This window comes from Heloderma suspectum, chromosome 3 (assembly GCF_057233095.1).
Source record: "Heloderma suspectum isolate Gila_16-S chromosome 3, 16-S_ref, whole genome shotgun sequence".
Lineage (NCBI taxonomy): Eukaryota > Metazoa > Chordata > Lepidosauria > Squamata > Helodermatidae > Heloderma > Heloderma suspectum.
This window is the reverse complement of record NC_139460.1, coordinates 284,334,700-284,359,819: the sequence shown is the minus strand read 5'-3', so window position 1 is coordinate 284,359,819 and position 25,120 is coordinate 284,334,700. Positions and strand designations below refer to the sequence as shown.

The 25,120-nt window shown below is 41.5% G+C and overlaps 1 protein-coding gene across 2 annotated transcripts in view; it reads right to left on the bottom strand.

The window, feature by feature from the left end:
* DAW1 (dynein assembly factor with WD repeats 1) overlaps nt 1-24,677 on the bottom strand; it is a 29,802-nt gene extending 5,125 nt beyond the window's left edge. For both annotated transcript variants that reach the window (XR_014789585.1, XM_084847163.1), the window contains exons 1-11: nt 24,569-24,677; nt 19,224-19,296; nt 16,116-16,260; nt 12,134-12,192; nt 10,892-11,014; nt 10,589-10,688; nt 8,522-8,629; nt 6,081-6,187; nt 3,572-3,674; nt 1,134-1,248; nt 283-359 (exon numbers count right to left, since the gene is read on the bottom strand). Coding sequence is in view for 1 of the 2 variants with exons in the window: in XM_084847163.1 (XP_084703289.1) it covers nt 283-359; nt 1,134-1,248; nt 3,572-3,674; nt 6,081-6,187; nt 8,522-8,629; nt 10,589-10,688; nt 10,892-11,014; nt 12,134-12,192; nt 16,116-16,260; nt 19,224-19,296; nt 24,569-24,608 (1,050 nt within the window). In the remaining variant the exon portion in view is untranslated. The remainder of the gene's footprint in view (nt 1-282; nt 360-1,133; nt 1,249-3,571; nt 3,675-6,080; nt 6,188-8,521; nt 8,630-10,588; nt 10,689-10,891; nt 11,015-12,133; nt 12,193-16,115; nt 16,261-19,223; nt 19,297-24,568) is intronic.
* Nucleotides 24,678-25,120: the final 443 nt, after the last annotated feature.

The window sequence follows — 25,120 nt, the reverse complement described above, 5'->3', positions numbered from 1 at the left end:
ATGAATGACAGGATTGTACCCCAAAACTGCAATTATACTGTTTTTCAATTGTCAGCTTTCATTAAAGAACTACTGAGCACTGTATTCTCTTACCACATTGGAGACACAAAGGAATAGAACAGTTGAGGTGACAGCAACATTGGAGAAAGGGAAGTGGCTTGCCTGGGCCATGTTCAAGTAGGACGAAATGTATGGATAAGCACTGCTTACTTTTTGTGTGTGTAATTTAGAACTTCATTCTAGTGAGTTCACAGCAGCACAGAGGAATAAAACAACAGGTACCTTTGAAATTTCTCCTTCATGACCTTCGAGTTTTGCAATACATTTTTTTGTTTCCGTATCGTAAACCCTTGCTGATCCTTTAGTATAAAGAGAGATCTAAGTTAGCACAGGTGTTTTCCTGTTGTGTTAAGTTCTATTAAAAACGGGAGTTCTGACAGAAAAAGGAGAAGCCAAATGTTAGAAATGAGTGGCTGCAACCCTACACATATTTACTGGGAATAAGTACCACTGAATTCAGTGGGACTTGACTCTTGCACTATAAAATATCTTTGGTGCTCTGAGGTGATCAAAGAACACAGGGTAAGACCGAAGGCAGGTTCAAACCTTGTGGTTCCATACGAAGACTAGATAAGGGTGTGAGCATAAGAACATTGTTTGGAAGTTTCTGGAACCCTTCTACTGATCAAACCTAAGGAACAGGGTGGGACAGAAGACTAATTCAAACATTACAGCCTTATGAGAAAGCTGCCAAAGAGCATATCACACAGGTACCATAACATTTGGAAACAGCTCACCATATGGATACCCCTGATCACCAATCATTCCTGGCAGCTGCTGGTGCTGTCATGGAGGTTCTCCACATGATCATGTATATTCAAGAACTGAGCTGGTTTCCAACACACACACCTCTGATGAAGAATTTTTCTGTGGCCTCCACATGGAAGTCATAATTTTTAAGTCATCCATGAGGGACATGAGGAACTACTGGGAGTTACTATTGCCCCTAAGTTACTGTCTGAGGGAATGTTTGCAGTCTAGAGGAGAGGAGTTGTTTTATTCTTCTACAGAGGGTCTTCCAGCCAGCTGACATGGGATGGAGACATCTTAATTGATTAATCAATTTCACTTACCATCAGCTGAAGCAGTTGCAATACGCTGCCCAGTATAATCAAAACAAACATCTAATACTTCATCATCATGGCCAGTTAAAGTTGCCACACGCTTGCCAGTCAGAGCATTCCACAGCTGCAATGTGTATAGAAAGCAGTAAGCAAAAATGCAGGCAAATAATGGCAGCCATTCAAAAGCAGACTCTTTATTTATTTGGCTGAACTGTTTGATGGATGTGTAGCTAGTCCATCATAATTTATTGTTTCATATGAGCACAGATTTCATGTAAAGCAGAGTAACAAATATTTTGCATAACAATATCAATGCAAGTCAGACATCTACTGAAATTCATTTTCATTCTAGTGCCTCTTTCACAGAGCCATCCAGCTACAATCAACTCTCCAAATGTCAGTAAGTGCTAATGCATCTCTCCCAGACTGAGCTGGCCTGTAGTGAGGGGATTAAGCAGCTGAAATGCAACATCACAAGTCACTTGGTGAGGGGTTTTTAGAGTTTCACCTTGAATCTTTTTAGAAAGGTAATAAAAACATGCTCTTCCTGATGCTGGCAGAGGCCCTCGCCACCTGCATCTCCGTTATCTCCAATTAGAGATAACAGCAGGGATGCTGTCCTAGGGAGATTCTTCTAGGGGGCAAGGCTTGGCCTCCAACCACATGAGGCTTCATAGGCTGGATTGAGGAGCTCAACAGACATAGTAAATCCAGACACAGTGAGCAGGGTTGAGGATAAGTCATCACGGTAGAGGTCTGTATGGAAGATATTTCTAAAATGATGCCACAGGAGCTATTGAATATTCAAAATGGCACTTATTTATTCATAGGCAAAAAGGCAGGGGTTACAGATTAAAATCAACAATTAAGATATAGAACATATACTCAGGAACAAAAGAAATAAACTTGCTACAATCCCTAGCCACACTAACTCTAACCCTGGGATCATTTACAGGATGGTACTGCATGGTGTTTAGTGTGTATTTATGTGTGTGACAAAGAAAGGCTTAGATTGAACCCACCACCTTCTCTCTCTCTCAGGTTAACTGCCTACTCCTCAACTGACAAGTCCCAACTGCCAATGAGCCTGTGCTCCCCTCCCGTTATGGATGAGGGCACTACCTTTTGACAAACAGCTCCTCAGGCCCAGCAGCCAAGCCTGCCAGATCACTGTTACACCCCTTGTAATACTGAACTCAGTAATATGTGCCAACAAGTTTGTAACCAAATTTGGGCCACTAAGAAACAAGAGGGTGGTATCATCAATCTCGGGGAACCCCTAGGTTTGAAAAAGTACAAAAGATTTTTTATTTAAACGAGCAAAATACAACTGCCACAAAACAGCCCAATGAGGACTGAGCACACTCAGTAGCCATGCTGACTATCAGTAGGAAAACAGAAAACTGCAGCAGGGGAAGTGAATAGAATGCTCTGCTTAATCCTCTCTTGACACCAGACCTTGCCATCCACACTGCTGGTGGAATTTGCGGCAGTGGCCCCCAAAATGGTGGTTTGCTGCTGAATTTCAGTGGCAAATGGCTACAGAGCAGTAGAAATGCCAAATGTAGCATGTTATCAAGCTAAACATGGTCTTTTTACCGCTCTATAGTGGTTTGCAGCCAAACCGCCATTATTATTTTTTGCTGCCAGCATCTAATACAGGAGCATAGCAGCAGGAGTGCGGGCCATTGTGGGAGGTGGGCAGGAGGGAGAAAGTGGCCACCAGACTCTCTGGAGTTGTCTACCCCTGGCTTATAGAACCCTGGAGGAGGGTGTGGATGGCTGGAATCCACAGGAGTGTTTCTTAAAGGATGTAAAGATGCACTGCAACATTTTGTTGCAGGTCCCATTTGAATGTACTTGGTGATGAAAGTAACAATTTTGTCTTTTCCAAGTTCACTCAGAAACTTTGGAATCTCTTTTCAAATACAGGCAGAGTAAACCCTCACTTTAGCTTTTGACCTGCATAAAGGAATGTGGAAAATATGGGAATATATTGCTGGATCCAGTCTTGGCCTAAAAATGTATGGATTAATCTTATACTATGATTCTTTTAAAATTATTTGTCACATTCTACCAACAGCAATATATTATGGGTTGGATTCAGATTTCACTCCCATCAGAGGGGGCATCCCCTTAGTGAACCTCCACCTAGTATGCTCTCACTGGAATAAGAAGGGGTGGACATTTGCCAGTTCCCCTCTCTCACTACAGCCACTTGCACCCTCATATGGTTGGGGGGACCTCCAGACCAAATTTTCAGAGGGTGCAAGCAGCTGCAGATTCAGGGGGGAATCATCAAAAGTCATCCCCCCCCCCCCCGCCCCTTCTCCTAGAAGGATCCCTCTGATGGATCAAACACCTTCCATGGACAGAAAGAGCCCTTTCGTTTATGGAATGCAAAGTCTGGATCCAATCCCTTGTTAATTGGAATCCAATGATCATACCATGCATGTTTTGTCCATTGATCCAGTGATTATCAAGGTGCAGTCCCAATTGAACTGTGCACTACTTATTTCCGCACGATGGCCTATTAAAGTATGCATCCTCCTGCCAGGAGAGAGAATAAAAATTCAAATTGTATTGTTTGCTTCAAACCAGGGATAGAAATATATTATGCAAAGGTACACTCATGAAAATGTTCAATGGAACAGACTGAATTCTTCCACATTCATTTACAGTGTAGTCCTATGCATGCTTACTCAGCAATAAATGTCACAGTTCAATGGAGCTTCCTCTCAAATGAATGTGCTCAGGATGGCAGACTTGATATTACTATTTGGCATCTGCCTACAAACATCCAGAATCTTAGGGAACAAAGCCTAAGATCTGGACTGGTTCTCACTTATGCAGTTTCCAAGTACAGACCAGCATTTTACACTATAAAAGCACAGAGATGTAAATTTGTAAAATACAACAGGGACACATGATATATACACACCAGGGAAAGCCAGCTGGGTTGTGTCGCCCTAGCACACATCCAGCCGCTTCATGCTTAAGAACAAGCATTTCTGCTTTGCAGTTTATGGTGTTTTAAGCATGAACTGCCCCTTAGTGAGACGTTGTATTCTTCTACTTTTATATAGTTCAGGTGTAAGAATCTATGGTTATATCCACATCAGGACACCTGATTTATTCTGATACACTGAGGACTGTTCCATTCCTGTTTTTATTAATTTAACAAGTATTCTAGCAAACCCAGAAGATGCAATGTTTGACAGTCATAAATTCATCACACTGCCAAATCTGGGTAACTGTTTAACTGTTTCAGTTGAGAAAAGTGTGAAAATTAGCTGTCAATGTCCCTTTTAGATTGCATAGGTTATAAGGCAAGTTAGAAAACATTAATACACATACTGAACTGCACGTAATCAAAGTGTTGGTCTGTGTGTGCATGCATGTGTATGTACCATATCTGAACATACATTAATCCAGTTTGTGAAAAAAATAATACCTTTGCAGTGATGGAGAGAGAGAGAGAGAGAGAGAGAGAAAGAGAGTGCACAATATCCAATGGAGCCACTGTGCTTACACAATTGATGTAACATCTAGTGTAATACTAGATGTAATGCACTAGCAACAACTAGTGTAATGCTAATGGCATACGCTGGCACAACAGGTTTTCTGAAGGAACCCATCATGCCAGCTTATGCTATTGGCATTGTGCTAGAGATCACTTATACCACTGGTACATCAGCTGCATAAACACAGTGGCCACAATGGATACTGCCACACACACACACACATGCATCCCTCTCTCTCTCTCTCTCTCTCACACACACATATATGTATACATACATGTGCATACATACATACAGATTCATGTCCTTTTTGGTAGGTGTATTCATTAATGTTTTCAAAGGCTGTGATTATTACCTATCCAACTATTCATGGGTGTACCTTCGTATAATATGTATAATCTGAAATACTTGTGCTACTTTATTTCTTATTCAGTGTTTAGGCTGGAGAGAAAGCCTCCTCAATTAATAATTGTACCCAATGAAAAGATCATGAAAGCAAATATTCTGAATAATATCCTCTTCGTTTGCTGCAATTGCAAAAGAAAAGAAATACATTAACACTTGCTAAATAATTACTCTATTTCATTCATATTATGTACTTGTAATTGTACCGACCTTTCAGTGGTAACTAAGGATGGGAAATGAGGGATGGTGCTATGCATGTTATTCAGGGAGTGGATAATTTACCACTGATCATTACAAGGCCTTTTATTGTTTCTACTGTGTCAAGCTGACAAAATATTATTCACATGCATTAGCTGCATGATCCTTAATTGACCTATTGTTTTATCCTGCGCTTTTTGGTTTTAATTTGTAAACTGCCCAGAGAGCTTCGGCTATTGGGCAGTATAGAAATAAAATAAAATATATGTTGTTGTTTCCCACAAAGTGGAGACAGGATTGGGCCAGATGAACCTCTAACTCAGTGCAATGAAGCTCGTGTAACACCATTACTCTATACAAGCCTCTAGGGAGAAGCCACCTCAAGTGTAGGACAAGGCAAGATACTTTAAGGGTGCATTCCTATTCATGTTTAGACATAAAAAAAAATCCTACAACTCCCAGCATTCCGAGCCAGCCATGAATAGGATTGCTCCCTAAAGAAATTAGAGAAATAAATAAAGGTGTGGTAAAAGATTAATATTGCAGTATCTATCCTTCACCATTTGACTATGATGCCCCATGTAATCTGCCAACACAGAGAAATAACATCTTAACTCTCTGGCAGATGGAACTCAGATCTGTTGCTAGGGAGAATCACAGAGGAGTAATACACCTAATTTTTTATCTTTCTGGTTTCAACAAGCTTTTTGTTGCTTAAAATATATCAACAATATGAGAAAACCAAGGCAGATTTAGAATTAGAGGAATCTGTATGGAATTCTTTAAGATTTCTTTAAAAAAGCATAAAATAAAACAAGGTTTAAATCAGTACCTGCCTGTGCCAACATCCCACACCGCAACTGTATGATCAAAGGAACCTGTGATGATCCTGTCTCCTGTGGTATTAAATGACAACGCAATAATCTCTGCAGAGTGCCCCTAAATTTATAAAAAAGGGAGTTCAAGTCTTAACAAAGATAATTATGTTGAGATAATGTAACACCTACTTTGTATATACTGTAAGCATTATCAAGGTGCACAAATTATTTTGCTATTAGGCCAAGTGAGTCACACAGGAGATAAAAGAAATCAGGGGTGTTGGGACCTGAGTGGGAAAATGAGCAATGGGACAAGCAGTACAAAGAACACAGAAAATAGACAAAGTGATATAGTGTTTGACTTAAACTAGGGAGACCTGTGTTCAAACTGTCACTCAGTCATGAACCTCACTTGGTGGCACTGGGCCAGTCACCCTCAAACTAACCTACTTCACATTATGTGGGGGGAACAGTGTATTTTTCCCTGACCTCCTTGGAGGAAGGGTGAATAAATATGAAAGAAAAAAATTAGATACCTTGCAGAGGTAGAATTACATCATCATCAAAAGCTTGCCCAGCTTTTGAACAATATTGTGAGGCAGCCATACTTGGCACACAAATGACATTGTTAAAAGAACACCCTTAATTCAGTCTGAGAAATTGTAATAGGAGATGGTGTCATGGGTAGTTTAAACCCAAGCCTGTAAGACCTTTACTACTTAGTTTTAGTGTGAAATGCTAGGAAGAGATCCCTCTCTAAGCAGGATAACTCTATTTGGTAATAATTAATCTAGAGAATAAACTAGAAGGCACAAAATAGAATCCCGGCATGTGTCCTCTCTCAGAAGGAACAAGTTCATAACCTGGGGGTGCTTCTAGATCCAATGCTGTTTGTGAAAGAACACATGGTGGCAGTAGCCAGGAGTGCCTTTCACCAGCTTCAGTTGGTTTGTCTCCTGCTATCTAAGGACACCAAACCTAACCTTAGTTATTCTTGCACTAGTCACAACCAGAATGGACAACTGGAATGCACCTGTGAAGATGATTCAAACACTTCAACTGGAGCAGGACACAGGCACTTGCTTGAGTCAGTGTTGGGTCTAGGCAGCTTGATAATATCACATCAATTCTGTACGAACTTCACTGGTTACCAGGGCATTTCTGGGCTAATTCAATGTGCTGGTTTTGAAACATAAAGCCTGAAGTGGTTTGGGTCGAAGTTATTTGAAGGATCGCATACACCCTTATGAACCTGCCCATGTGTTATGATAATCATTGGCGGCCCTACTTTGTGGCCCATCAGAAAGATCTGTATGGTTGGCAGGCACTAGAAATAGGGCCTTGCAAGTGGCGGCTCCACGCCTATGAAATGGACTACCCCCTCTCCATCTGTTGTTGTTTTTCAGAGAGTTTTAAAATGTATTCATTTTCTTTGGCTTTTGATTGAAATGTGTTTGTTATAGGTTGATTTCTGTACTGGCTTATTCTTAAATTTGTTTAAAATTAATTTATGATTTCATGAACTTGTTATACTGATACAGAATTTTATATTGTAAGCCGCCTTAAGAAGACTGTAGTCTTGAAAAGCAGTTAAGAAATGCATTAAATAAATAAAATAAATAAATTGTAATCCCAGGTGATAATAGGTTCTTAAAGCAACTATACAGTGCCTTTGAGTATAGGGGACATATCACAATATAAGTCCATTTTAATTAATAAAGCAATACGTTTTACCCAAGTGGTAAGGGCACTGTATTCGAAAAAAAATAAGATACATGATTTAGAGAGCCATGTGTCTAGACAGCCACAGGATTTTTCTGTTTCAGGGAATCACGTTCCCCTCCCCTCCCCTACCACCTCGTAGGCACCACGGTTCTTTCCCATCTCTGCGTTCATAACCGCAGCATAGAGCGGGCCAAAAGGGGGCATTCCTGGGGACAGAGAGGGGAGGAGACAGTGGAAGTGTTGTTACAATGCTTCCTATGCACTGTTTGGCCTCCCCACCTCCCTCTCTGACCTAGACAGCCAAAATCGTCTCTCTAGCTGAAAATGCAGGGCAGTTGGAGCATGGGGGAGAGGACCCCCTCTGTGCTCTCTGCCCACCCTGCACTGGACAGTCAGCCCCTCTGAGTTCAGCAAACTATCCTGATGAGATTGCACCCTTAGGCTGCAATCCTATCCACATTTAACTGGGAGTAAACCCCACTGAACATAGGATTTACTTCCAAATGAATATGTATAGGATTGCTCTGCCTGTAAGCTTTCATGATTTTTAACATCACAGTTTTTGGTCTTCCTTTATGTTTGATTAATGCATTATTTAACCATAGTTGCTAAGCAATCTAGAGAAATTCTCACCTCTAACTTTTGCAACTGATAATTAAAAAGTGCTATTTCAACTAAAAGTTAGAAAAGCATCAAATAACCACCAAAATTCTAAAGAGTTGCAACATACTGTTAATCTGACCACTTCTTCTCCATTCTGTATATCCCACAGTTTAGCTGTAGTATCCATACTTCCAGTAGCAACCAGTGTGCTTTGAAGATTAAATGACAAGCAAACCTATTAGATAAAAAAGGGAAGAAAGATCTTTCTACAAATCCTTGATTTTCTATGTTCTTTGCTGCTGGGCAGAGTGACAGCATGGTAGGATGAGGGTAGCCACTTCTGCTCAATTCCCTGTTGGCTGGTGACAGGCCATTAAAATAAAACAAGAATATACCCATTCACACACCTGTTTTGAATAATTGAGGAGGCAGGGTGGGGGAAGCGCAAGAAGGAGGGGAGAGTATTTAGTGCCTGTAGCTTTTACTATGGTTCCTAGTTATTCTTTGCAGTTTTGAAACTTAGCCCTTAGGTTACATAGTAGACAACTTTTGAAACCCTGGAGTAGGGTTGGCTCAACAATAAAGGCTGCACTGGCAGGCACACCAGGCAGCAAAATGGGCAGCCAGCGTGTTAAAAGGAGCTCATGAGTCTGGGTTCTTGTGCTACTTCCAGGTTGCAACCCAGAATTTTCCATTTGGTTACTGAAGGTTCTGGAGGACACTCAAAAATTGTGTGGGGATGCCCTCTGTTCACTTCTATTCTACCATTTTCTAGGGTGGCAAAAAAACATAACTTGAACTTGCTTAGAAGATTCCTCTTGTTTTGAAGATACCACTGACATGACCTGCAGAATCTGGGATCTTTTTGTTCAGTAAAAGTACCTGAAATCCAACATTTATCTCGCCAGCCAGAGGAGGGTTATCTTACATGGCCTTTACTTTACTCCTTCATTTGGAAACATAAATAAAGAGCTAGTTCTATGAGGCCTTGTGACAAATAATAAGTAGGGTGTATGCAAGTGGGACTGACCATAACTCTCTCTGCAATGTAATTTGGCTGCATGATCTGAGAGTCTAACTAGATGTTACAAAAGACATGGAGTTGCCACCATACCATGTCTCTTCTCCCTCTCTTTCTTGAAACATCTAGATGAACACAACAGGCCAGTCTGCATGATTTCCACAGTCCACCATGGCTTATTTAAGCCCTGGTGGGTTGTGGCACAGCGGGGTTGCCATCGTTTGTCGTATCGTCTAAATCTGCCTTAAATAACCCCTGCTGCAGGGGTTTGGACAACACAACAAACCATGGCAACCCCCTGCCAGGGACTGAATATTCAAAATGGCCACCAGCACACACAACAATCCACTGTGGCTTAAATAAGCCATGGTTGGCTGCAGTGATGTGCAAACCCAAACAGTGTGTACTATGACACAGCACCATGTTTTTCCCCATTCTTGCCTCATATCATTGGCTGTTGGAGGCAGGGGCAGCATCACATGAAACAGCATCACATCACATGTTGTGTTCAACTAGACATTATTTGGAGGAAGAGGAGAATTGAAATGGAGACCCAATAGCTTCTTGTCTCTGCCATCATGTAGCTAGAGCTTTAGTGAGAAGAAATTACAAGAGATGCCTGCTCAAATCTGGCTGGCTCCAGTCCTGATCAGTATAATTACAGCCTCATTTTTAAATACAGTAGCTGTATCCACATTTTAATCTGGGTCTCTGAAGTAAATCTCACTGTGTTCTATGGGGCTTACTCCCAGGAAAATGTGTACACGATTGCAGGTTTAATAATAATTCTACAAACCAGTGAATTTTTAATTTTACAAACCATCTGGAGGCGGCTTTAAATTCTAAACAAGTCAAGGAAGAATGATACTGCTGAACATGTTGGATTTGGAATGAATTTTAAAAATCAAATAATTTTAATAATCACAACAAAAAGAAGCCTTTAGCAGTTGATGTAAGGTTGCAACTAATTAAAGATAAAAAATACATCCCTTAAATTAGCTGCAGTTAATTGGGTTTGAATGATTTCACTGTATTTCTTGAGAATAACATGTATTCTTGTATTTGTTAACATAGTTTCAGTGAGAGAGACAAAACCAGACTTCATTTTAAAGAAGTTTTGGAAAATGGAGGTATTTCCTTATATAACAAGTATGTCAGAGCTCCTCTACTCACTATTTCTGCAGTGTGTCCTCTAAAGGTGTAATAACATTTTCCTGTGTCCACACTCCATAATTTGCAGGTCTTGTCAAATGATCCAGTAGCAATCTTGTCACTGAATTAAAAAAAATTGTTTTCATTAGAAGAATCATTATTCTCATGAAATAGGATAGAAGAAAAAAGTAAAATGTGATTTATTGAGAAAAGTTACAATTATTTGGGGTATCAAAGAAAGAAAGCTTTTCAAAACAGCTAATTTGCCAGCAAAACATTGTAGGCCATGACAAAGTATCTCAAAGATTCTGAAAGGCTGCATACCCGTAGGGATTATTGAAAGCAATTGCATAGACGACATTTCTATGTCCTTCCAGAGACCGTAACTCTTCTCCTGATGCTGTGTCCCAGAGTTTGCATGTTCTGTCATAGCTTCCAGTGATAAAGCTAGAGTGGGCAAGCACAAGGTGATTTTAAGAAACATTTGTTCCCCACCCCACAGTTTAACCCACTGCTGACTAAAGTCAATGGCTCACTTTCTGTAACTTGTACTTCTTCTTTTTCCTGAATTTGTCCTTAACAGAGTGGCACTGGCAAAGATGATAACAAAATTCTAAACATGTAATCACCGCTATTCAATGTATTTTCACAATTCCTTATGGAAAAATCTTACCATACAAGTTGAAAATAGCCCATATACTAAAAAGTCAAAGGTTATGAATTAGATATAATGAAGCATTACTTGTAGGGAAATGAAAGATTTCAAGAGCTTGAATGCATTTCTATGGCTTTGAACTGTTTGACTAACAGCACAATATGGAGGTATAGGATTGCAGTCTTAGGAAATGAGGTTTACTTCTGGGTAGACATGTACAGAATTGCACCGTAAACCTAGTTTCTGCCTATGGCAACAAACTATGATTCAAGTAGCATTGCTGTGGAAATCTTCACCTACAGCAGGTGTGGGCAACTAGTGACCCTCCAGATGCTTTGGCCTACAACTCCTATGATCCTTCACTACTCACTATGCTGGCTAGAGCTGATCAGAACTGTAGACCAAAACATCTGGAGGGTCATATGTTGCCCATCCCTGACCTACAACATAGGTAAGCTGGGAGGGGAACAACCAGTAAAAATACGACTTGCTGTGAAACACCTCTGAAAATATTTTACATTACTGGCTTCAGAGTTCATCTCAATGAATGAGGACATTTTTAAAAAATGTTGATTTTATGTTGTTTACTGGTGGTTTAAGATCTGAATGTGAAGGGTTTAAACAGAGTAACAGAGGGAGGTGGAGAACTAGGTAAGAGAAGGAAATTAAGTGAGGTCTAACGCTTGTTCACTATCATTTTGCTGTATTTTCTATTAAAAACAAGAGTTGTTACTAAAACAAATGTTGGAGTTTGGCCTTTACAGTCCTAGTATTTATCTTAATAACCCTTTCTTAAAAAGATGCTCAACACAGAAAACTATGGGGTTGTAAAAAGTACTACATACAAGTTACATTTAGATATGCTTTCCCAGTGTAGATTATGCGCTTTGAATTTAAATACCCAAACTCACCAAGAACCAGATTTATTAAAGGCAACATTAGTCAGTGGCAATATATGAGCCCGAAGTACCTGAAATTAGAAAAAAACAGTATTGAAATTTTCTTTACCTTCCAATTTATCTATTAAATTTAAAAATCCAATTGCATATTGATGACTGCAATCAATGCACATGAGCCAACCAAAGCTAAACACTTTTAAGTCCCATTGATTTCAATGAGAATGCTTTAAGCATGCACTGAACACTCCTGTTGAACGAAGTGGGGCTTTGGCTGAATTCTGCTCAATTAGATTAAGGCACCATACCATAACATCATATTATATCCATGATACACTCAAACCCCAATCAAATTATGCTACAAGAGATTCCCACTCTGATGGGAACACATACAAAACATTATCACCCAGGAAACTGCAAAAAAAGGCATAAGTTTATAATGTCTATTATCTCCATTTAAGAGGTGTTGCTGACAGCTGCAATGTGCTATAAAGTGAAAATGTAAAACTAGCCCTCTTTGCAGTTACACTCTAGATATCGCTTAATTATTCCTGGCAGATGAGAAATAAGCTCACGCTGAATAGATCTGCATGTTTCTTATTACTGAACAAGAAAATAACTCCTTTAATCAATGTATTCGTAAAGGCTGTATCTCAAGCAGCACTCTATCACATTTCAGGTCAAAACACTTTCATGGAATAGAGCTTTGAGTGCTTTACCATATACCTACATGATTCCTTTTGCCAGTATTGCAACCTCAGGTGTTTAATTTTTCTGCTGAGTAAAAGCTGAATTTGCACAATTGCACCTATGCTGCTAGGTGGTTTGGTGGAAGCTGGTACACCACTCTTAAAAGATTTGTCTACACTGCTTGATTTTGCGACAGCTTGCCAAAAAAAATGGAGAGACCTGGAGACAGAAGTACAAAGGAGCCAGTCTGTGGTGTAATGAACTAGCCAAGTTTAACTTACTCTAAAAAACAATTACCAGTCAAATTAACAAAGTTAATGGGTGGACCCTTGCAATGGCACAGAATCACAGAGAAAACAATTAAAAGGCTCCAATACTGAGGTAGGACAATGACTAGTAAGAAGAACTTCTACTGAGGTCAATTGAGCAGAAGCATTAAAAAACCTCAGAAAGTAGAACGCAAATATATGGGAATTTGATGATCTAAGAAAGCCCTATACTCACACGACAGCAGTGAGCTCAAGGTATTACTGCTGTGTGGGAGAGGCTTTTTTACTTGCTGATTCTCTCACTGGCCCTTTACCCCCAAATAGTAAGAAGCAATCTGTAGCCTTTTAAATTAAATACCTGAGGTTGCAGTACTGGAGAAAAGAATCAGGTAGGTATATGGTAAAGCACTCAAAAATTTATTCCACGAAACTGAGGGACAAAACTGTTTTGACCTGAAATGTGATAGAGTGCTGCTTGAGATACACCCTTTACGACTACAGTGACTTCCAGTAGTTATTTTCTTCTTCAGTAATAAGAGACATGCAGATCTATTCAGCGTGAGCTTATTTCTCATCTGCCAGGAACAATCAGAGACATATAATTGCAAAGAGGACCAGATTTACATTTTCACTTTATAAAAGGTAAAAAGGTATCCCCAACCAGTCGTGTCCGACTCTAGGGTGCGGTGCTCATCCCCGTTTCTAAGCCGAAGAGCTAGCGCTGTCCGAAGACGCTTCCGTGGTCATGTGGCTGGCATGACTGAACACCGAGGTGCACGGAATGCTGTTACCTTTCCCGCCAAAGCGGTGCCTATTTATCTACTTGCAATTTCTTGCTTTCGAACTGCTAGGTTGGCAGGAGCTGGGACTGAAGACGGGAGCTCACTCCGTCACGCAGCACTCGGGTCCCGAACTGCTGACCTGCCGACCTTCCAGTCTGCAGTTCAGCGTCTTAACCACTAAGCCACCGCAGCCCCTTTTCACTTTATAGCATGTTGCATTTCACCCCCTCAAGAGCTGATCCCACCCTCCCGCCATCAACCTGCTTATCTGGATAAAAAGACAGCATGTGATTGCCAAATAAGATCAAGCATATATGAGAAGTTTTGAAAGCATACTTAACCTGACACACTGATTTTCAACCAATGGTCAAACTCAGTGATGCCTTTTCACAAACAGCCTTCTGCTGGTCTACCGCAGGGAGCCAGCTCAGCCTTCACAATAGTTTTCTTCTCCCTATTCAGAAGGAGAAAACTACCCTACATGGCCAACAAAAGTGTACAGATTGCTTCTTACTATTTGGGGGTAAAGGGCCAGTGAGAGCAAGAAAGCCTCTCCCACACAGCAGTGACAGCTTGAGCTCACTGTTGTGTTGTGAGAGTATAGTGCTTTCTTAGATCATTAGATTCCCACATATCAGCAACAGGCTGGCTATTAGCTGGGAGGCTAGAAGGGGCAAAGATGTTCTGGTGTGGCTAAAACGCATGTTACTAGATGCATCTATCGATACTCCCTGACAGAAACTACTCATGGAGAAGGGGCATAAGCCCTATCTCAAGCCCGTATTTATCTCTAGATCTTTCACACGATTATCCTGTATCAGATTCCTGCCCTTCATGCTGTCTTCTTGTGATTGTTGACTAGCACAGGCTTTTTGAGCATCTGTGCCAGCAGTAAATCAGTCAGCCACTTAACCACATAGTACAGTGAGCACATAGATAACAAGCACTACAAGGTATTTCCTGGCTTGCTTATCTAGTTGTATGTATCAGTCAGTTCCCAGTGCACATCTTTCTTTCAGCAGAGATACCTAGGGAGAGAGGGAAGGGGTGAGAGGGAAGGAGTGCCCTGGACAGGCTAGGCTCTCACTGAAATCATCTTTGTTAAAATCACCAGTGGTTACCGTGGCAGTTAAGATAGCTCAACAGTGCCATCTGGCTATGTAAAAGGGGTATTTCAATTTGTGAAAAGGGAACTCGGTTCAATCAGAGCAGACAAAATACATCTACTCCTTCACCTCATCATCTCTAGAGGAGTTGTGTGAGAATTAAGGTATTCATGCAACCTGTTGACAGAACAGACTTTTAGATGAAAAGCCCAAAGCCACTGCAGCTAGACTTGGCAGTCCAAAAGATATGCTTTCTGTGCCTTTGCTAAGCCTGTGCCTCTGGCCTGTACAACCTGTGAACCACTGACCTGAATGTAGCCAACCAGTAATGGTCCACAGAGGGCTTGATAAATCTGCTTCTGCTGCTTGCCTCAAACAGCAAAACCTGGTGTGTGTGTGTAATATAATTTCTGACAAGCCACAATACAAGTGTGCTTTATTCAGCTTAGTGCAGCCTTCCCCAACCTGCCAACCTCTAGATGTTTTGCACTACAACTCCCATTATCCCAGGCCATTGGCCATGCTGACAGAGAGTGATGAGAGTTGTGGTCCAAACATCTGGAGGGCTAGCTTAGTGGGTCACAACCTGAGCAGACCTACTTATCCAAACACAGGCAGGAAGCAACAAAAGCTAAATAACTAAATACATCCTTCACCCATTAGAAGGAACAGCAAATGCTATAGTGGTTTGATTCTTAAGAGTCCATATTAAAAAAAATGAGTCAGACCTGCAACAAGATGTTGCAGTATCTCCTCACCTCCTAACTGGAGTGCTCCTTCAGGGTTCCAGCAAGCTATGCCCTCCTCCAAGATACTCCATTCCATTCCCCCCACCTACCCCTGACTTTCCAGTTTTCTTTCCCACTGACACTCAACATTCCATGGCTACTATACTGGGCTGTTTGGTGGGGAGTTTTTGTGGTGTTTTTAAAAAGTGTTTTGTATTTCTGCAAACCTTGGAGTTCCCCGAGTATGCTGATTCCTCCTTCCTGTTTCTCAGTGGTTCTGTTTTAGCACCATTTCAGTCAGCACTCACCACCTGTGTTTACTATTAGAGGGCATGATTCAACCAACAGTCTTTCAAAATATGGTGTTCCTGTGAATTTACATTACTGAAAACAAAGGTCAACAATTGCCCCATGGCTCGTACCTTAAAAAGATAGAACTTGTGGTCCACCTGTTGTCCCAGCTTCTCTTGTAATCGCAGTATTAAATGTACAACTTGGTCTTTACGTGACGCTGTGATGAGAGGTTCTGCTTTTCTAATATCTTCTACTAGGGCTCCTACATCTGTACTAAAAGACATTTTAAAATACAATGTTCATATTTTGGCAAACATGTACACTCTGTGACATCATATAACTCGAAGTAACCTGAAAGTAACATAGTTTAAACTACTCCAATGGAGGATCCCCCATTCCACCCTCTACAGAATAATCACAGCATCCAGATTATAATGGGTCATAAATTCTTGGTCGATTTAGGCCACAAATAGAGAGCACAGTGAACAAGATACACCCCTTGAAGCATAAAATAATTCAGTAGAGCAATTCAGAAGGTGCCATGCACTATAGTGGAATAGATCACACACATGGCTGTCTGATCTGAAGAAATATTCCTTTACAAACCAACATAATGATGTGTTAGTTTGTAGGCATAGGGGGGGGGGGGAATCTACTGAACATTCTCAGAGAGAAAATGTTAATTGTTCCTTACTATATATATCAGCTATCCAATATCCCATATCTAGCTGTCAAGTCTTTGATGCCTTAGCAAGAAGGAAACCCTTCCCCCCCACCACCCATACTATTTTACAGAACAGAAACCCCTTCTTGCTCCTTTATAAATGTTTACAATTACATTAAAACGATTTACATTCTCAGAAAGAAGATCCCAGAAATGTATAGTCCAACTTAAACGTATTATGGCACAATCCTATGCATGTTTAGACAGGAAAAAAGTCCTACAACTCACAGCATTCCTGAGCCAGCCATGCATAGAATTGCACCCTTAATGACTTAATTAAATCAATTAGTTGTTGCAACCACATTTTCTTTTACCTAGTTTCTCAGTCTTTTGCTGTATTGTGAGCATTTTTTAGAACACAATCATGCCTATTCTAAAGCTAGGAGTAGTCCCATCAAATTCAAATAAAGATAGATTTATGACTGTCCGGAGAGTTTTCCTGAATTAAATCCACGATGCCACTGTGATGTTTCTGAACACAGATGTTGACTTACATATATTATTATCTGTATATCTAATAGATGTGATCCTTCTGAATATCAATAACCCAGAGAACACATTACTTCTTGCATAGGAATGGGCTGTAAGACTCTTTTTTGTAGGTTAAATTGCTCTAGCATCTATTCAGTGGGCTGATTTGCACAACACGGCTGGCTCATCATGGGTTATTTAAGCCACAATGAGCAGTGGTGCATGCGACCACCATTTTGAATATGCAACCCCTGATCGAGGCAATCAGGGGTTGTGCTGTGTGGTGTGGCCCCAGCCATTGGAAGTTATTTGAGGGTTAAACAACCCTCACTCACATAACCATACTACTATCAAGGGTTCTGCTAAGGTAGTTTAACTCTCGAATAACCCATGAAGACCTGGTTCGCAAGACACAGCGCAACTCAATTGCTTCGATCAGGGACTGCATATTGAAAACACTAGCCACACACACCCAGCACGTACTGTAGCTCAACATGAGTTAAATAACCTATGATGACCCAGCCGTGTCATGTAAACCAGATCATTATCTTCTCATAAGACAGGTTTCCCATTTCTCAGTCATTTTATTTACAAGTGCTTCAGTTTCTTCCTGAACATGGGCAATCAATTTTGAATTCAGCATTCCATATGTGCCTTCACCCAATGTCTTATACTTGATAGCATAATCTACTTTAAAACATCTCATCATCCCAGTCATGGAAGCTATTTATTATTGGTTTTAATTTCAAACAGCAAGTTGGCTTGTTGAAAAATATCACATTGTCTTAGAAGTGTACATTGGCATTGTTTTTCTCTGGGTTCGGTCAAAGGAGTTAAAGAGTTAAAATTATCTTTAAACTGAAAAACCCCCTCTAAAAATAGCTTGATATCTTTTGGAATGTTTAAAACACAACAGCATCACTGGGAACAAATATACAGTTTACAAAACTGGTTCCTGTTTTTGAAGGATTTTTGATGGATATCCCCACTAGTGAAGAACAGATATTCCACTGGGGAATAATGTCCATGGAATAAAGGGGCTTTTCAGGCATGTTCTCCGTAATGGTTCACTGACATTAACAGGGGTCACATCTGTTAGGTACATTGGCAATAAAGTATGTAAGACAATGTCTGTCTTCTGAAACATTACTGTGATATTTTTGATTTAACTCAGGAAAACTCACAGGATAGCCATAAACCTAGCCTTATTTATGGCTTTGAACATGTTTTGCATCTTCTTGCCACTGCACATCAGGTAACTAATGGGAGAGGTTTACATCTCAATGGTATAAACACCCAGGGAGCAAGACTTAGTGACATTTAGAGTAGACCCATGGAAATCAATGGTTTGAAGCCAACGTCACACGAGCAGAAGTCTGCTCACTCAACAGGTCTGCTCACACAATGGGGCTTCCTCATACTCTCCTCACCCCCCCCCATGGCCCCCCTGACACACACACCCAATCTGCTGCAGACGGTCCATCCCCCAACTCTCCAGAGCATATTTTGGTTGTGTTCAGGAAGCTGCAGGTTAGTCATCAGTCATGCAAGTCCCATCGATTTCAATGTATGACTAAGTCTGGATTCAACTCCAAGGCTAATTTATGTATTTATATATTTATCTATGTCAAATACACCATATGGATGACAGATAGCTTCTTATAAAGCATGGGATATATCTGGTCTTTGTTGCTAACCCATACCCTGTTGTAAGTAATAAATTTCATGGCTTCCAAAAATGCTGTCATCTGAGCAGCTGTGAAATGGAAATCATGAAATGTTGACATTTCAGCTATAGACAATTCACAAGAAAACAAATGGCCATATGCTAGTTATGCCAAGGGAGACTGGGTCAAGCACTTACACCTCCATCTTAAATGAATATATCTGGAAGAAGATAGTATGACATAATGGATTGTACAGTTCATGACCAAAAAGGACGTAATACATTTTTGAGCTGTTTGGAAGATTTGTATGTATCAGCTGAATTGTTCTGTGTTGATATGAAGTTTTATTGCTTACAATAAAATATAATACTCACGCAGTACTGAGATCTAGTAAATCTATGGATTTGGTTTTCACTTCCCCGCCTTGAACATATTCTAATATAATGCCTTTGAAGAATAACAAGATCATTATTAATTCAACATCAAGCTTGCTTCTGAAGGTACAAAGCTTCAAAAGCTACAAAGACTGACCTTTTTCTTTGATAAAATCCTATTGATTGTAGTAGCAATACTTCTAATTTAAACCATGTAAGAAATGAACAGAATCAGGCAGACATCTTGTCAATTTCAGTATTGACATACTGTAGGATCAAAGAATTGCACAACTAGTTACATATGCCCAAGAGATCTTTGGACTTGTGTTCCTCAAAAGAGCAACCCCACATGACAAACTCCTTTTGAACTTGGGGGAGGGGGAGTTTATGATACAGCTTATAGGATCTGCTGTTCAAAGGAGAAATGATAAACATTTCACTCTTCATGCTCAAACACTAAGGCACACATGCAGCTCAATCATACATGTGTCTATTCAGAAGTAAGTCCAACTGTGTTCAATGGAGCTTACTCCTAGGTAAGCGTGCACAGAAATACAGCCTGTAAAGTAGGTCTTTTGGATTCCAGCTCCTAAAATAGCTCTTTTGAATTCAAGGTACAATTTTTACCTAAAAAAATAAATACTGAAACATTCATATATGTAGTAGCAGCTGCACATGTCATATTGATTATATATGCAGAACTCAGGATTACCCAATTATCCACACCATTAACTTATGGAATTCTCTGCCACAAGATGAAAAACAGGAACAGAAAAAAGCTGCAGGAAACTGCTATAAGAGGAAGAGGAAGCTTTGCTGGTGTTCAGTACAATTTCATTTCTTTAAAAAAAAAAAAAAAGCTAGACCAGCCTTGCCAGGTTGAATGAATAAGGGAAGAGAGAGCATACATCCTCTATAGCAGAGGTGGACAACTTGTAACCCTCCAGATGTTTTGGCCTACAACTCCCATCACCCCTCAACATTAGGGATGTCAGAGAATTCCGCGACGGATCTTGGTGAGGCCGAATGCCAGTGCATTCAGCCCCCCGAAATCCATCGCAGAACAGCCTGCCACCCGTGGATCCCCCCCGGGACGAGACTTACCTGGGGCGGATGTTCCGGATGGCGGCGGCTCCAGCGGCGGCTTCGGTGGTGGCGGCGGCTGGTCTTCTGAACGGCCGCTGCCACCATTTGCAGTCTGTCTTTTTTTTTTTTCCCCCGTAGACGTGATAGGCTATGTAAAGACTTACGTAGCCTCTCACGTCTGGGTTTTTAAAAAAAAAAACCCGTACGCAAGTGGCGGCAGCTACAGCCGCCGCCATTTGCGTTCCTTATTTTTCGCCGTCTTAGTCTACGTCAATATTTACGTAGACTAAGACGAAGAAAAGAAAGGGGAACGCTAATAGCACCTACTACGCTATTTGCGTTCCCCTTTCTTTTCTTTGTCTTAGTCTACGTAAATATTGATGTAGACTAAGATGGCGAAAAATAAGGAACGCAAATGGCGGTGGCCGTAGCCGCCGCCATTTGCATACGCATTTTGTTGTTGTTGTTACCCAGAGCCCTCCGCGGCCGGAAATCTGGCTGCGGATGGCCCTGGCCCGGGCTGGCCGGCTGCTCCGTGGACCTGCTGCGGAGCACAGCCGGCTGTCGAGGATTCCAGGGGGGAGGACCAGATCGCCTCCCCCCTGGTCGAGGATTCCGGGGGGAGGGACGGAATGCCTCCCCCCCCACCATGAACAGAATCCGCAAAAAGGTAAGTCACTTTCATACATCCCTACTCAACATTGGTATGGTGGCTGTGGGAGTTGTAGACCAAACAAAAAATCTGGAACGCCACAAATTGTCCACCCCTGCCCTATAAATAAATATAATTTTACAACTATGTAAAATACTACATGCTTAAGGAAAACAGTAGCATCCCTGACATTTCACGTAACCACAGTTTGCACTATACAAAATAAGCTCTAGTTGGTCAGAAAATCCAATTTGCCAGCAACAAAATATCAAGGTTTAAGTGGTTTGAAAATGTGAATTACTCAGAACAGAAATGCTACCTTTGGGAATCTCGGTTTCGTTCCAGAACAACTGAGTTACAGTGGCTTGTGTAAGGCAACCTAGTTCATTCATGGCAAAGGCACATTTGAAATGGGAACTTCCTGGTCCATAAATAGGAACTATGGACTTTCCAATTCAAGGCATACTTCTACAGTGCGTAAGTTCCTAATACAGCCTGTTGAATTAAACTATCATTATTTATTTTATTTTATTTTAACTCTTTCAGAAGCACTTAGATGGTTAGACTCTGAAGATGCTGAGAGTAAATGTCCCAAGGTGCTTTTTAAATATGAAAAGAAAATGCAGTGAAGTGTTAGTGTAATGCAACTGTAGTGTAAGTAGCTAACATAGCTTCCCAGTTGATGAATCAATAGAATTTTTGACTAGTACTTTAATCCTAGGGTGGTTCCAGACAGGGGCATTATGCAGGTATTCTGTCTCTTCCTCCTTAATGGGTTTTATTTGTAATATAAGACAGAAAAAGTGTTGGAAAAACATGGGAGGGTTACAAACTAAAGACAACGACATCAAGAACCCCTGTAAAATTCCATGAACGAGGCAGGATGATTGCCCAATAAAAGACTTGTCTGGAAGTACCTCTAGACATATTTATTTGAAAGTAAGTATTACTGATCTCAATTCAAGTTACATTCAAATTAGGTTTTTAAAAGATTTATATTAAATCAATGCTCCTGGCAGTTTCCTACTGGTATATTTGCGGGAGGCAGGATCAGAGTCCAAACTACTGATAGTATAAAAATGCAGAAGCCACACCAGCTTTGTTTACCAATTTTGAGATCTTCCAAATGCAAAAGTACATCTGCCATATATACCATATGACACCCTACTAAATATAACTAAGACACACATAGAAACAAGCTGCCTACTCCATTATCTTTACTGCAAGCTGTGTATCCCAGTATAAATAGTTTGTGGATTAAATTTTAGGCGAGTGTTTTGATATTAGCTGGTTGCTCCCTATAGGAAACCGTATTATACAGATGCACGCTACTGTTTGGCTTATGACTACATCGTAAATGTGACTTTTTTTACAGTAGGGTTTCATATAATATTTAGTAGAGTGCAACTTTTCTGTAAATCACCTCAGACCTCAATTTTATAACTAATTGACCATTTTAGCCTATGACAGCTACAGTTTTTAATTAACTTATGCTGAATTTTAGCTGCACAACCATGAACTGAGCAGGTTGCATTCGTACTGTGTGCCAAATGCTGAAGTTGTCCTGGATACTGTACCTTAGTCACAGCCACAATTTTTCAAGCAGTTTCTAATAATAAGTGCCAAAAGCGAATTTGCACTGACTTCAGTGCATTCTGGTCAGAAATCAGCATACATATAACTGGTTTGGTTCTACCCATGGCAGGGAAGCTAAATATCATCACGGGCAACCAAAAATGCAATAGTCACAGACATAATGGGGCATGTGAATAGGGGCTGGGTTATAATTCTATCTATATCCCACCTTTTCTCTATTGAGCTCCAGACAGTGTACATGGTTCTCTCACCCATTTTTTATTTACAACAATCCTATAAGGTAGGTTAGACTGAAGATAGAGTGGCTATATTTACTAGGGAATCTATAGAGCATTGGTTTCTATGATGATGACATGAGTTCTGAGGCTTCTTCCACGTGCAAGAGCTTCATGGCTGGCTGGGGATTTGAACCTGGATCTTCTCAGTACTAATCTAGCATTCTAACCACTACATCCAACTGAGGATCCTTCCAGGTAAGGCTTTTATCATGTCATTGCCCTGTGTCATTCAAGGTATTTCAAAGGAGCAAGTTAAATCTGTGTGCTGTAGATTTTGCAAGACACTCCCCTTTCTGAATTCTTTTTATTATATTGTGTCCTTACTGATTAATTTCTAAAAACAGAGACATAAGAATACCTTTAAAATAGAGTGGGGATGCCCTGGCCAGTAATCCCCAAAAAGACATGTGTAGTTACTCAATATTCAGGAAAAGGCACTCTGCGCATCCTCAGAGAAACTCATTCTAATTTTACATTTCATGGCTGAGGCTGCAATCTTATGCACACATCTATTTATTAGACAGAATTTAAATATACATATCTTCAGGTTGGTTTACCTAGGAGTAAGCAGTGGGGTTTAACTTGGTGCTTTCAAAACAAGACTTTAATTGTGCAATCACACTGTCTCATTCATGGAATTTTACAGGGGGACTAGACATCATCTTCTGTCTGTAGCCCTCCTGTGTTTTCCTATCTCTTCTTTCGTCTTTATTCTTACCAGAAAAAGTGCTTTCAAATGGAGGTTTCCTAGCGCTAATAATCAAAAGGCATTGTACAGTGTCTTTTCTCCTTTAACAATTATTTTCTGGTAAGAAGAAAAATATGGGGTTTTTCTTAACAGATTTTCCACGGTAAGAAAAAAAGCAAGTAGTGGTGGGAAAACATGGGAGGGTTACAACTGGAAGATGATGTCATCTGGAAACCTTCTCACCCCCACCCCAAAATTCCAGGAATGAGGTGGCGGGATTGCACAGTAAAAGCCTTGTCTGAAACGAACCCACCCCCACCCACTAAGGGTGCAATCCTATGCGCGTTTAGACAGTAAAAAGTCGTACGACTACAAGCATTGCCCAGCCAGTGCTGGGAGCCGCAGGGCTTTTTTCTGTCCAAACATGTGTCGGATTTGCACCCTAAAGGATAAAGGCAGAATAAGGACACAATCCAACGCATGTTCAGACAGGAAGAAAAAGAAAAGAAAAAAAGTCCTACATCTCCCAGCATTCTCCAGCCAGCATGAGTTGTAGGGCTTTTTTCTGTCTGAACACGCATAACAGGATTGCGCCGTAACCGCACGACGCCGTTTGACTGTTAGCGCTAGGGGCTCTCCACCTGGAAGCGCCCTTACAGCGCACTCCTATGCGCATTTACGTATCCTTAAGTCCCACTGCGTTCAATAGGGCTGACTCCCAGCGACGTGTGCGTATAAGCTTGCAACTTCCGTGAAGCGGTGGCACTAAAGAAGTTCCGCGGCTGAGCCTTTCCAGCCATTCATTCTGCGGTTCCCCCCCCTCCACTCTGTGTCTCTTGGCTCACGCAGGCGACTCCCCGCGCCGCGTCGCCGCCGCCACCCCAGCCCAGCCCAGCCCCGGGGCCCCCATTAACCCTTTCATCCCCGTCTCCATCCCTCCCGTCTTCGCCGCGCCCTCGTTTCCCCGCCGTCTTTTCTCCGCCCCGCTTCTATGCCCTCCCGCAGCAGCTCGGCCGTCTCCCCAGCTCCCTTCCCCCGTCCGCACCCGGCGGGTAATATCGCAGCAAGAACCGCTTCAGCTTCATCTTGTCCCCGACCGCCGCCGAGGCCTCGTAGCGGGCCTCGCCGTCGTCATAGAAACCAGACAAACCGCCGCTCCGCGCAGTGCGCAGGCGCAGGCGGGCGCCCCCGGCTTCTCGAGCTCCGCCTTCAGAGGGCTACAGATGGGAAAGGGCCGTCGCGGGAGGCGGAGAGCGAAGCTGAAGCTGTGTGGCGACCCGGGGGCCTTGTTGCTACGGCAGTGGAGGCGAGTGGCTAGCAGTCATACGCTTCTCGTGCCATCACAGTGGGCCTGGGGGCGTAAGAGAGGAGCTCAGAAAGCAGGAGAAAGGAAACCCTGCATGGGGGGAGGGGGAGGACTTGCAACCCGATCCTATGAACATTTACTCGGAAGTGAGGCCGCAGTCCTATGCATGTTCAGACAGAAAAAGCCTTACGGCTCCCAGCGTTCTCTAGACAGCACGATGAGCCGTATCGTCTGAACCCGTTCACTCTTCCAGCTCTCACGTAGCCCTGCGTGAAATTGTATACAATTGGT